General features: G+C 41.0%; 1 protein-coding gene, 1 long non-coding RNA gene and 1 pseudogene across 2 annotated transcripts; 2 read left to right on the top strand and 1 right to left on the bottom strand.

Annotated features, from left to right (window-relative positions):
- Positions 1 to 334: 334 nt before the first annotated feature.
- LOC101671412 (prolyl-tRNA synthetase associated domain-containing protein 1) lies at positions 335 to 2,047 on the bottom strand. Its single transcript, XM_004775657.3, has 2 exons — positions 1,922 to 2,047; positions 335 to 859 (listed from the first exon to the last, which is right to left on the bottom strand). The coding sequence occupies exons 1-2, from the start codon at positions 2,003 to 2,005 to the stop codon at positions 425 to 427; spliced, it is 519 nt and encodes a 172-aa protein (XP_004775714.1). The 5' UTR covers positions 2,006 to 2,047; the 3' UTR covers positions 335 to 424.
- Positions 2,018 to 6,400, top strand: LOC101671729. Its single transcript, XR_001176866.2, has 3 exons — positions 2,018 to 2,604; positions 3,333 to 3,418; positions 3,657 to 6,400. It is a non-coding gene; the product is annotated as an uncharacterized LOC101671729 (long non-coding RNA).
- A 2,779-nt stretch (positions 6,401 to 9,179) lies between these two features.
- Positions 9,180 to 10,119, top strand: LOC101682096 (annotated as a pseudogene).
- The last annotated feature ends 4,406 nt before the right edge of the window (positions 10,120 to 14,525 follow it).

Genomic DNA, 14,525 nt, shown 5'->3' with positions numbered 1-14,525 from the left:
ATCTTAACTAGCCTTAGTTTATTGTTAATATACTCTCAATTGTTGAAGGCATTCCTGTAATGAGTAGTGCCCATGGGCGATGGGAAGTGGACTCTCTGAACTGACTAAAACTACCTCAATATATCTTTTTAAAAGCAGTTCCTTTTTATAGGGCACCTGGCCAGCTCAGTCAGTAGCACTTGTGACCCTGGATCTCAAAATTGTAAATTTGAACCCTACCTTGGGTGTAGAGATTACTTTAAAAACAAAACAAAACAAAACAAAAAAAACAAAAAACTCAGCTTTTAGACAAAACGTTCCTCCCTAAAATGATTTCATCACCAAATCAAGGTGCTAAATATTCCTATCAATTTTAATGCTTTTTATAAATTACAAGTAAGAAAAACAGCTTTCAGAAATAGATGTATTATAAGTATCAGCCCAATTAGTTGTTTTTATCAAAATTTAGTATTATGGGATCATGTCCTGTGTTCTTCACAAATGTGATAAAGTCTTCAGGGCTCAATCCCAAGGTTGCAGCATTGGTCATTGGATGAAAGTACACCTTTTCATGTCCACCTTCCAAAAAAGCTGAATCCAGAACAAATTTCACATCTCCGTCATCACAGAAGAGTGCCAAAGGTGTGGCACAGCCTTGGCCAACTTTTAGTTTTTCTAGCATGGCTGTTTCATCAGCAAACCGAAGATTTCCACTCCCAACACCTAATTGCTTGGCAAGATCATTTAAATTAATTTGTCTGTCATGAAGAACTGTCACCAGCCAATATCCTTTTTTCTTCTTGTCTTTAAGAAATAAGTTCTTACTGTGTGCTCCTTTCAAATGCTGGACATGAGGCATCATTTCTTCAACTGTAAACACCTGTAAAAAATAAAATGAAAACTTCAAAAATATGCATGTACACATACTCTGCTTGCTGGGTGAAAACAGCAGGTTAGGGAGCACCCAATGCCGTGGATGTGACCCATTCCCAGCCCATTATGAAATAACACACCTACCTTGCCATTTCAATCCCTCATCTGGAGACTTCTTGGGCTAGTTATCTTTTACAATGTGCTGTCCAAGCACTCCTACTCTTAAAGTGTTTTTGTTTTGTTTTCTTTAAACTTTTGGTACTGTAAATCTATAGCAGCCCAGATTCCTATTCCTTAGCATTCCATTACATCCAAACCAGGTAACAACCTCCACTTTACAAATATATAACCACAATGAGGGTGAGATCACGGGCAGGGAATCAGACCTGGACTAGTAACATCAGAAGAGTGGCAATATGCACAGGTAAGGAAGTGGGAGAGTAAGTACTATATAGGAGGGAAGAAGGTCAGAGAAAATGATAACGTTTTGATGTTAAATTGGTAAAGTTGAAGACTTTTAAACGTATTTGCCTACCCTTTGAAGATCACCATGTTTAACTACGATCATTAGCTGTTACCCTCAAGCTATGTCCCTATGCTCCTGCACCATTCAAGTTACACTGGCTCCGTGAAATGTTTGCAAATCCTCACGTCAAAAAACGAAATCATGTTCATTCCAAACTTTCTACGGTTGGTGTCCTGTTATATGCACGATGTCTGGATACATCGATGACGCTACACAGACGGTTTACTGCCCGATATCTACACCATAAAAACACACGGACCCAGCTTTACACACCAGTTTAACATGCAGAAGTTCTCAAAATGAAATGTGACTAAATAGCTCCAAGAGGAAAACGTTGTTTTTCTCACAGTAACAACACAGTCCCGAAAGGCCTATGATACTCCTACGGGGTCCCTTTTGCGCTCTGGATCCCGGGAAACGTCCTAGAACCGACATTTCTGCGGCACCTTACCGCTGGGGCCTCTGGTCTTCACCGCCCCGCCCGAGAGCCGCCGCAGCGGAGCCCACCTCACCGGCAGGGCTGTCCCCGCAGAAGCGCCTTACCTCCGGATGCTCCACAACCTCCGTATGGATGGCCAGGGCGCCGAGCCGCTGCTCCAGTTCTGCCCGCAATTCCTTAGCCGCCATGCTGCCGTCGTGGCCAGGAAGAGATTGGGCGGAGAAGCGGTGAAATGGGCGTGGCCTCCTGAGCGGCTGGCCCAATGGAGGCTAGGGCGGAAGTACCAGGAGCGAATAGGGAGCTCCAGAAATCCAGTGCAGCTCCTTCCGGAGGCGGGCGCAAGCAGTCGGCGCGGGCTCTTCCCTCCCTCTTCCCGGGCCGCCGCCGCCTCTGTGGATGTGGTCTGCAGGGATTCCCTGGCGGCGAGAGCGTGAGGCTTTCTCTATCCCGAGTTCCCCAGGAGGAAGGCACATGCCTTCCGTAGTCCCGCTTCAGGTTCTCTAGGCTCAGCATAATTTCCATTTAAACAGAATCAGGGCCACCGAAGCTTTTGCGTAGGGAGTGTTGGAGAAGGTTGTGGAGAGGATGTGACCACGGATAATCCCCAGGCAGAGAAGCTCCCTTCCCTTTTCCCTTGTCCTTGAAATGTATCTTCTGACCCTGTTCCTGTACCGGCAGCCACTTGAAGGACATTGCCTTGACAGCGTAATGTGATACTGCAAGCATCAGGACCGTTTTGTAGTTGAAATTCCCCTAAGGCCTCTGCATAAACTCAAGATTCTAGCAGGTGGGTGCAGAGATCGCTGTCTTGTGGCTGCCCGAGGCAAGCCTCCTGTTGAGTTCCGTTGCTTATTAAACTTGCCACTAGTCATTATAGAGTGGTCTGCCTTTCTTCCAGACTTTTCTTGGCTTTACCTTGTCTGAGAAGGGGGGCAGTTTCAGATTTTACCGGAGGAATTTAAGAGATTTTCGAATCAACAGGGAGAGAGGAGGGTGCCAAAATGCCTATTCTTCTACGACTTCTCAACTTTTTTTTTTTTTTTTTAAGAATTTATTCATTTATTTGACTAAGAGCGAGAGAACACGAGCAGGGAGAGCAGGAGAGGGAGAAGTAGGCTTCCCAGCGAGCTGGAAGCTGGATGCGGGGCTTGATCCCAGGACCCTGGGATTATGACCTGAGCCAAAGGCAGATGCTTAACGACTGAGCCACCCAGGCGCCCCACGACTTTTCAACTTTTAATTTATAAATTACAATTTCACATTTGACCTTTCCTGAAAGTTACCTTTTGTTATTATTCGTGTACAAATAATTGGTGGTGGCAACCACAACTTGCCTTTTTTGGAGGCAGTTTGCCTACCTCGGAGTGGGGTTTTCCATTATCCTGTGAAACCCTCAGTCACCACTTTTTTTCACTAGGTTTCTTTCTAAAAATGAAATTAGAAAGCATTAGAATAGGAAAGAGCACCCATTTGAAGATATGGCATATCCCAAATAATTGTCTTTAAATGTTGAAGGTGTTCAAGAAAACCCCAATCCAATCATGGTGAACTGAGAGTAAACAGGGGAAAGAAGAATTGGAATCTGATTGTAACCAAGAAAGGTAAGTATGTCCAAAAGTAGAAACATGAACTCCATCTTTACAGTTATTCAAGCCATGAACTCTTGCATTCAGCATACCACATGCAGACACGCAGACACACACACACACACACTCCCTTATAGCTAATCCATCACAGTTCAGTTTCTCAAATCCTTCCACTTCTCACAACCTCCATCACCACAGCCCAAACTACAACTATTTCCCCACTTGGCTAACACTAATGTTCTCTTAATTTTAGTCCACCTGTGGTGGGGTGACCACGTCTCCTGCTCCAAGCAAGTCTTACAACCAAAGATATTTATTATAAAATGAAACTAAATCTGTCTATGGTAAAAGCACTTAATATTGCTGTTTAAAAACTATCCTAACCTAGATTTAATGCACTATTTATCAAGCATTTGTGTCAACATTGTATCAAATAGAAAAGAAATGCTATCTATCCTTGGTGTAGTTGTCTTCAAGGCAAATACAATCTCAAATTTATACTGCAAACAACATGAAACAGATTAAATTCAAAATGATTAGCATGGACTTAAGGAACTAGATATTTAGCCATAGAACTTGAATTTTAAAAATATATATAGAGAGAGAAATCTCAATTCTAGGAGAGAGGTAGCATCTGATAAATATAGTTTATTGAATTGTTTTACAAACAGGACAAGACATAATAAGTTTTGTGGCATTTATATAAAAACGTGTTGAGGGAAAGACTCGCTATTTTTAGGAAGAGTATGGATATTTGACAGAAAAGGACAGATTCTGGGGAAAAAAAAAAGGAGCTGGAGAATGGAGTTACGCCAGGATCCATGAAACCGGGGACACAGATCTAAGTTTGCTCAAAGTAAAAGAAACAGTTAACAACTGTAGCCTATGTAGCAAAGGAAATAAAAAGGCCAAGATATTTATCAACATCATGGGGATTGGGCATCATGGCATTTATTAGATGAAGAATGTTAGAAATCCCCATTACTGAGTGAAACAAAGGGCAATTCCAGAACAGGTGAATTGAAAGCTACCCTAGGAAGCTGTAAATATCCCAAACAAGGGAAACAATAGGGAAAAGTGCTTGCTGCAGTCTATGCCTCTTCCACTTATCTTTTGGAACATCTCTATGTGCCAACCTTTCTGCCCTCAAAGACTTTAAAATCTAGCAGAGGGGACTGAAGCATCCACAGAAGATAAGTCCAAGAAAATGTGACTACTGCCACAATAGTGGCATGATGCGGATGCTTTTGGAGCCCAGAGGAAGGGTGCTAAGACTGGGCTGGTGTACCAAGGAAAGCATTAAGGGAAGATGGCACCAGTTTGAAGAATAAGTAGGACTCTGCCAGGAAAAAAAAAAGGACTCCAGCTGAGGAAGCCCCAGGATTTTGAGGGATGGAGGATGGAGGTGAAAAAGCATGGTACGTCTTGGGGCAGTATGAATTGGTGTGACAGTAGAGCAGAATGAGAGGCCCATCAGCAGAAGACAAAGCTAGAAGTAGGCACAAAGAATTGTACCTGCTGCATTAAGGAATGGGGAATGTCCCACCATCAAGGGCCATGTTAAATAAATTAGGCGACAACTTCCTAGGGAATTCTGTATTCTCAATCATGCTCTCAATATTTGAAAATACAGGGAAGCACAATTCAGTAAATTGAGAAAATGAATTATAGGAGAGGGTAGACAACACAGCCCCAATTTTGCTTCAAATAAACATAGCTGTATAACAGTGTAACTAAAAAACAAACAAACAAACAAACAAAAAGCCAAAAAAACCACCTATTTAGTATTAGCATCTTCCCCTAATCCTGCTCCACAAAAACCGGCTTCTAAAGGCCTATGGAAGAGGATTCTCCCAGGTTGGGAGAAGATGGAGGTTGGTTCCTAGAATAAGAAAGGAGAAAGCAGCTGGATGTAGGAGGAAATTGAAGTTTCCTCAGAGTCAGAAAAGCAGGAGAGGACTGGAGTGGGAAGGACGGGCGGGTAGAGAAGAGTCCCTTTCTTGGCACTTTGTCCAGGCAGTGGGTAGCAAGATAGGATCCTGTCAGTGGCAGGCAGTCTCCCTGGGCCAGCATTGCCTAAGCGGGTGAGACAAGTATATCTGAACATCACTGCTCAATGAGGAGCCATGACAAAAAAGACAATAACCCACAGTCCAGTTCCCCGGCTCCTCCCAAGTCTCAGTTTCCTGGATGATTCTATGGAGTAGGGAGGAAATCTTAGCGATACCCTCAGATTAATGTTCCTTGCAGCTCCAACATGTGGGGACACGGGCCATATTATATTCAACTCAAAATATGATTGAAGATCAGCTATGGACTAAAGGAAAAGTGGTGAGCAAAACCAAGCAGAGACCCTGCCCTTGTGAAGCAAATAGTATATTGCAGGAGACAGATATTAATTAGTCAAATAATCACAGAAACAAATGTTAAATTGTGTGGGTAACAAGCACTAACAAGGACACATAGGCAATGCTAGGAAAGTCCATAATAAGAGAATTTTACCTTGTCTGGGGGAAGGAGGAGTGGGTCAAGGAAGGTATCCCTGAGGAAGTAAAGCAATGAAATCTGAAAGATGAGTGGGAATGAAGAAGGCAGAGAGAGGAGAGAAGAGTAAGCCAGGCAGAGGAAACAGCATGACGCTGTGTGCAAAGGTGAGAAGAAGCAAATCAGGGAAGAGGCACTGAAAGATGGTCAGTGTCAGGGCGGCTGGGTGGCTAAGTCAATTAAGTGTCTGCCTTAGGCTCAGGTCATGATCCCAGAGTTCTGGGATCAAGCTCCACGTTGGACTCCCCGCTGTGTGGGAGATCTGCCTCTCCCTCTCCCACTTCCCCTGTCTGTGTTCCCTCTCTCACTATCTCTCTGTCACAAAGATAAATAAAATCTTAAAAAAAAAAAGGTCAGTGTTATTGGCATCCAACAAGCAAGGGGAGTGGGGTCATGGCTCCAGTTCCCACACACTACACCTGGTAACTAAAATTCTTACCTGCTAAAAATACATTTCTCAAAGTGGTTATCTCTGGCTAATTTTCTTTGTATTTTCTATCTTCCAAAAATTTTTATGTTTCTATGTATTTTTATAATGGAGGGGGGAATCAATAGGTTATTAAAAATAAAGAAATATAAACCTCATCTCCACAAATAAGACAGATCACATGAGAGTATTTTCAACAAAGACTTCAAAAGGGAAGAAAGTTAAAATGTAAACAAAATTAATAAGTGAGCAGACTGAATTTAATTACTTCCCAATGAAAATATGAAACGAGTGAAAACATTCCGTTTTCTTGCCTGCAGAAATAGTGGTTTTGTACAACATAAACAAAATGCATGTAGTAGGAGACAGTTGATTAAGCAGAGAAGCAGCAGTTTTCCTTTTGTTCACTTTAAACACTCATTTAAAATTCGTTGGTCCTAAGGACTCAGAGGACTCTTAGTTCTGTTAAGAAAAATTATCCAAAACCTGGAAATAAGTGAAGGGCTTACTGTTTGCTCTTTCAATGTCCTGCTAGGATTTGTTTAGCATGTGCTCCTGGGGAACCTCTGATTCTCTAGGAATAGTCACCTTCTTTGACCTGTTATTTTTTAATTATTTATTTAAATATTTAATTATTTAAAATGACTTACCAGTTATTTAAAATATATTTATATTATTTTTAGTATACAGGTATTGTACATCTCTGTAAAGGTAGATCTTAATATGTGGAAAACTGATAGTAATATAAATGAGTTTTGTCCCATAGAGGTGTGGATGATTTTTATCCCATAGAAAAGATAAAACTTTCTTGTGTTGTAGGATATTAACCAATTTCCTATCTATGTTAGCAATCTTGTTCAAGCATTCTTTCAGCCACTGTAAAGACTTGGCACTCCCTAATTCTCTTTGAATGAGGCTTACCATCTTGTTGATTCCCTCTTTGAAGGGAAGAGTGAAATACATCTTTAGACACGTGATCCCTTTTTAAAATATTTTTAAACTCCTCAAAAATAATACTCTAAGAATTTAACCTTCTTAGTTTTGTAATGAAGATATTGATCACCAGAAAGATGAAGTGTCTTATTCAAAGTCTTCATACTCACTGGAGAGAGAGATCAGACAAGGACGTAGGAATAAGAAATGTAGGTTGGTACAGAGGTAAAAACTAAGATGAGCAAGGTCAGGGGATCTAATGCATAATAATGTGGTTCTAGTTTATAATGCTGTATTGTCTAACTGAAATTTGTTAAGAGAGAGGAACTCAAATGTTCCCAACAAAAAATAAATGAATCCATATAAGTAAATTTATGAGATGATGGATGTGTTAATTAACTCAATGGAAGAGGAATACTTTCACTATGTGTATGCGTACCAAATATTCACATTGTACACTTCAAACATCTTACAGTTTTGTCAGTTATACCTCGGTAAAGCTGGAAAGAATGAAATCAAAGACTTTGCAGCATAAAGACTTTTTTAAAAAAAGATTATTTATTTATTTGACAGAGATCACAAGTAGGCAGAGAGGCAGGCAGAGAGAGAGGAAGGGAAGCAGGCTCCCTGCTGAGCAGAGAGCCCAATTCGGAGCTTGATCCCAGGACTCTGTGACCATGACCTGAGCCGAAGGCAGAGCCTTTAACCCACTGAGCCACCCAGGCGCCCCCAAAAAGACATTTTTAAAGAGATGTAATTGTGTATGAAGAACTCAATGAAGTTGAGGAAACTCAAGAAGAAACCCATAGAAGACCTTTATGTAATTTGGTTGCTAGTGATAGTGAACTATTCCATTGTTGATGAAAGTCCATTGCAGACATCTTTGATGAGTATTCCTACAGCTCTTATTAGAGGTTACTGGAGATTAATATCATGTTCTCCACTAGAAATATACAGTTATTTCTCTTACTGTTTTCCATAAAGCACTTTAATAGCAGTAGTCATATTAATGGAAACACAGAGATTTACTACATATCATGAGCTATAGGTTGATACCAAATTAAGTGAGGAAAAATGCTTATATTTATATGTTCAAAAGGTGACATTTCTGAGCTGAATATGACCCTAAAGATCTTCAGTGCAGCTTCTTCAAATATGGAAATGGTTAAGCAACAGCACTGGAATCAAACAGACTTGAATTTAGGTCCCCTCACTGATCACTAAGGATGTGACCTGGACAAGGTACTTAACTTTCCCAGTGATAATGCAGGCCCTCTGGTTTGTTAAAACTGATATGCAAAAATAAAACATTCAATCTTGCAGAACTGAAATAGATGAGGACTATAAAGCATTAAGAACAAGCCTTGGGGAGGGGGGGAAGGAAAGAAAAAAACAAAGAACAACACTTGGGGCACCTGGATGGCTCAGTTGATTAACCCTCTGACTCCTGATTTTGGCTCAGGTCATGATATCAGAGTCATGGGATTGAACCCTGAGTTGGGCTCCGTGTTCAACAGGGAGTCTGCTTCTCTCTCTCTCTCTCTCTCCCCCACTCCGCCCCTTGTTTATGTGTGCTCTCTTTCTCAAGTAAATAAATAAATCTTTAAAAAAAAAAAAAAAAAACAGGGGCTCCTGGGTGGCTCAGTTGGTGAAGTGCCTGCCTTTAGTTCTGCATGGGGCTCCTTGCTCAGTGGGGATCCTGCTTCTCCCTCTGCCTGTCACTCCCTTGTTTAAGAGCTCTCTCTCTCTCTGACACATAAATAAATAAAATCTTAAAAACAACAACAACAACAATGCCTCATCCTTAGTACATCAGATGAAAGATGTTCATCTGGGGATGTTCATAGGGACTGTGCTGTGGAGCAAGTGAGAGCCAGGTGGGCACTGGGCCACTCTGTGCCTTACTGAGGAAAATAATAAAACATGAGCAAAGGCAATCCTAACAAGCTGAGAGGCAAAATGTCATCATATGCATTCTTTGTGCAAACTTGCCATTAGGAGCTCAAGAAGCAGCACTCAAATGCATTAGTCAACTTCTCAGAGTTTTCTAAGAAAAGAGAGGTGAGAGAGAAAGGAAAATTTGAAAAGGCGGGCAAGACTGGTTGTGAAAGCAAAATAAAAACTTAGATCCTCTCTAAAGGGGAAACAAAAAAAAGAAGTTCAAGGATACCAATGCACCCAGGATACCTTCTGTGGCCTTTTTCTTATTTTGTTCTGAGCATTGCCCTAAAATCAAAGGAGAACATACCAGCCTATCCATTGGTGACCTTGCAAAGAAACTGGGAGGGATGTGGAGTGACACTACTGCAGTTGACAAGCAGTCTCACGAAAAGGAGGCCACAGGTTGCAGGAAGAATATGAAAAGGATACACTGAGCTAAAGAAAAGACTGATGTGGGGGAAAAGGAGTCATCAAGGATGAAAAAAGCAAGAAAAAGTAGGCAGACGAGGAACATGGAGAAGACAAGTTGGTACTAGCGCAGTTTTTTTTCTTGTCTATAAAGCATTTTAACCCCCTGTACACAACTCGCTCCTTTGAAAGAAAAAATTTGAAAAGTAAGAAGAAAAAAAGAGAAACAAAAACTAAATCATTGGCAGATCTCAAATCTGCTACTGTGCGAAGAACAACTGCTGTCATAAAATAGTGAATATAATATTTATGTGACTGGGAAGTGACTGGCAATGAAGAGAAGTGAGGATTATAACTATCCTGGATCATTTTAGATTGCCATAATTCAGGTTCTCAAGTCTTTTCTAGTTTCAAAATTCCTGGCTCCATCTCTCTAGCAATTAGACTGCAGGGTGTCTTTGCTTTATGAAGCCAGCAAATGACAGGTGAGACAGAAAACAAAACAGATTTAAATCTTGTCATTATGATCAGCTTTCCCACAGCCCTGATCAGTTCCTCTTCAGATGACACTTGTTTTTATGCTGTTCCTTATGATGTCCTCCTGCTAGAAGAGCCCCAGTGAAATGAATGTAGATCCTTCCACCACTGTCTCCCCAGCTTGGCAGCAATTTGCCTTGCCTCTTTCTCGCAGAAGGCAGTCTAGCCCTAATTATCACCAAGAAATCTAGCTGGCCTGGATATTGAAGTGACCTACCCCACTAGGGGGGCTTTCCATCAAGATCTTGAAAGAAAGAGGCAAGAAAAAGGCTGATAGGGCTAGTTGAAAAGCAGAACTAATAAAAGTTAAAGCCATTTGCTAGAAAGGGAAGGGATGCAATACACCTTCTGTTTTTCTTTTTTTTTTTTTAAGATTGATTGATTGATTTGATGGAGAGAGGGAGTAAGAGCACAAGCAGGGAGAGCAGCAGGCAGAGGGAGAAGAAGGCCCCTGTTGAGCAGGGAGCCTGATGTAGGGAGCCTGATTCCAGGACTTTGGGATCATGACCTGAGCTGAAACCAAGAGTCAGATGCTTAACTGACTGAGCCACCCAGGCACCCTTGTTTTGTTTTTGTTTGTTTGTTGTTTTGTTTTGTTTTACTGTTCTTTCAATTCAAGTATGCTCATTAGGTGTGTTTTTTGGCCCATCATTTGTTAGTTCTGAGAAGTGGCTTTCACCAAGAAGATAGCAATATGAAACATTACTCATGGTTAAGTTGACTCTTTCTATGTCCAAACATGATTTGTTTCCTGTTTAATATGATTAAACTTTTAGAAGGCCAACAAAGGACATGAGATGAAGTGGGAATAAGACCCCTTCTGCATCCCTCCCTTTCTCAACAATTTAGTCCTAAAGCCATTAGAGGTGAGAGTAAGACAGGCATCTACAGATATAGGGCAGAAATGGGGTGCAGGTGGGGGTCTGATGGCTCTGCATGGGTGTAAATTTAGATTACAGACAAGTTGCAAAGACAAGGGGAGAGAGTTCCCAAATGGCATTTGTTCAGTTTCCTCTTATGTTAACATTTTACTCCAGCCAAGGTGTGGAGGATCCACCCTTCAAGGGGTGGGTCAGCCTGGGGGAACCTGAGCTGAGAAGAGGTAAGAAGTACATAAGCTCAAGGAAGGGGATGGTGGTCAAATTGAAGATTAGTTGCATACAAGGAAATTGCTCAAATAATTAGATATGTCAGGGTTGATGAAAGTCAAGTTTCTCACTGCCCAAAAAAGGAAGTTACAAAAGTGGAAAAGGAAAAGACTAGAGTGAACCTGTGGTCTTAGAATTGGTGATATTAATAAGAATTCATGATTTTCAAGGTATAAGGATGGAGATGTGTGCATATGGTGTCTATATTCCCTAGCTTTGTCCACAGAGAGAGCTTGAGAGCAGTGAAACTCCAGTAGCAACGAACACGCCTAATACACAGAGGTTCGATAGTAAATACCATTCTTCACTGAAAGAAAATAGAACTTCCAGTTTCAGACATTATTCTAAAGCAAGAACTGATCTGGCATCCAGTGGTGTATACTCAAGAATATTCATTGTGAGGTGCCTGGCTGTCTCCATAGAGCATGAAATTTTGACCTTGGGGTTTAAGTTTGAGTTCCAAATTGGGTGCAGAGATTACTTAAAATAAAATCTTAAAAAAATAACATTATTCAATGCAATATGGCTTGAGTTAAATACTGGAAACAACCCATATATGTAGCTATGTAAGTATGGCACTTACAGACAATGGGATCTTTCACAGTCATTTGAAAAGAAGAATATATGGATCTATGTTCCTCAGCATGGAGGTTTCCATTATATATTATTGTAAAGATAAAAAGCAGCATTTATAGTGTTGGGTACCCCAATAATGGGTCCATGATTAAAGGAGTGAGACTGATACAAAGCAAAGGTCAAGCAAAGCTTTATTTTGCGCCAAGCATCAGGAATCAGACCAACCGTCAAACAGACCAGTCGGGGCCGCCCCTACAGAGAGGACAATCCCTCCCTGCTTTCCAGACTAACTTTTATAGAGCAAAGGCCATGTGGTTGGGCCTGGCCACACACAGGTGGACAATGAGATTGTAACACACAGAGGAAACTCCACAGTGATGCTACGTGACCAATTGAATTACAATTTATCCTAGTAGACATTTGAACCAGCCTATCACCTAGTTCAGAATTGGCACCCAAAAGGTGCCCAAAGGGTGGGGCCCATATTCCTTGGTAGCTAGGGAGTCAGTATGCACCCCCACTGATTGAATACCTCCACCTGGCCTGACCCATCCTTGTATTTGGACTTTGTTACCTGGGACTGGTTTCCCAGACTTGCTTTTAAATAAGTTCCCCTGGTGGGGGCAAGGTCAATTTAAGCTTTACAGCAAAATGGCAGTTCAACCGGGGTGGGGCTGCTCTGGCCGAATAGGCCCTTACAGTAGTATGAATCTTATTTATACATAATTGCATGTTTACATGTATTTTTACATAGAGATAAGTGGAATGATGTTCACCAAAATAATAAAAGGGGTTATCTCTGGATAGGTGGGGTTTAGGATTTGATTCACTTTCTTTTTTAAAAAAGAAACTTGAAATTTGGAAATAAATTTAGATTATAAGAAAGTTACAAAGACTGTGGAGAATTTCCAAATGTCCTCACCCCATTTTCTCTAATGTTCATATGTTATATCAACTGTGATACATTTGTGAAAATGAAGAAGTTAACACTGGGGTATTATAATTAACTAATTCATTCAGATTTTACTAGTTTTTCTGTTAAAGTGCCTTTTCTGTTCTAAAATTGTATCCAGGATTCCTGCACTGCATATAGTCATCATGTCTCTTTGGTCTCTTCTGGTCTGTGGTAGTCTTTTCTCGTTTTTCATGACCTTGACAGTTTTGAAGAGTTCTGCTCAGATATTTTATAAAATGCTCTTCAATTTGGGCTTGTCTGATGTTTTCCCCCATGATTATAGTAGAGTTGTGGGTTTTTGAAAGGATACTACAGAGATAAAAGGTCCTCATCACATCATTTTAGGGGGCACATGATAGCAACATGACATCACCAGTGATGTTTACCTTGGTCAGTTGGTTAAGGTGGTGTCTGCCAGTTACTGTTTTTCTTTTTCCATACTCTGTTCTCTGGAAGTAAATCACTAAGCGTAGCCCTAACTCAAGTGGAGAAGAATTAAGCTCTACCTCCTAGTGGCGGTTATATACATGTATTATATAGAATTCTTCTGTAGGGAGAATTTGTCCCTTCTCCCCAATTTATTCATTCAATCATTTATTTTTATCAGCATCAGTGCGTGTATATTTATTTGATACTTTGGGTTGTAATCCAGCATGGTGTTATTTTGTTGCTCAACTATCTCCAGCTTTGGCCACTAGGGTCTTCCAGGTTGGTTCCTCTGTTCCTTTGACTGCCCTCATCCTATTGTTTTTTAGCGACTTACGGGGAAGGCAAGTTATTGCTTGAAGTTTCTACCAATATTATCTTCACGGTTAGAAAAGCATCAGTTATTTTCACTTAAAATTTGGCCACTACTTTGATATTCTACCAACCAATTTCTGCTTGTTTTTTAAGTACTTGGTAAAGAAAATAAGAAAGCAAAGAACAGTTTTTTGTAGAAATTGCACTTCGGTGGCTGTTTGTAAATGGTAAGTAAAGTGATAGTAAATGGAATGAACTGTAATAGTTTTCAAATGTTTGGGTGTTAGGTTCGTTAAAAAAAAATTTCCAGGGCAGAGGTTCCCATTAATCATTCAGCAATGCTGATTGCACACCTGTGGCAGGCTGTGGGAAGACAAAAATCAAGGGGAGGAGGCATGATTTAGGAGGCGGATTATGGAAGGTAAGTATGCATTTGAGTAAGAAATTCTTCTGTACCTAGGGTAGTGTTAGACCTTGAGGACAGAGTTAAAACAATACTTACACTCTTGAGAAAGGGTGCAGGTTACAGTCAAGGGGACAGCCCAAAAGACATCATATCCAATCAAGCTGCGGGAGTCCTCTGGGAGGAAGCTGTAGTAGTAATCCCAACAGCAGACCCTTATTATGAATCCAGTATTCTTGCAAACCTTACTTCTCTTCTATAAAGCAGCTGCTATCATTACCATCGTGCAGAACCGAGGCGCACAGAGTTCACACAACGCCCCCTGGCCAACACAACGGGGAATGAGCTGAGACTGGAACTCTGGCTACCCATAAACGAGGCGACGTTTAAAGAGAAGGCGCCTCTCGCCCAGTGCTAGCGGATTCTATCACCACATTCCCTTGCATTTTCCCCTCGTTGGGTATGTGTCTTTTTAAAAGCGTATCATTTCATCCACATTGCAACACTAA

The sequence above is a fragment of the Mustela putorius genome, unplaced genomic scaffold (genome assembly GCF_011764305.1).
Source record: "Mustela putorius furo isolate JIRA1106 unplaced genomic scaffold, ASM1176430v1.1 tig00000224_pilon_pilon_pilon, whole genome shotgun sequence".
In the NCBI taxonomy this organism is placed as follows: Eukaryota; Metazoa; Chordata; class Mammalia; order Carnivora; family Mustelidae; genus Mustela; species Mustela putorius.
This window is presented reverse-complemented; position numbering and strand designations above follow the sequence as displayed.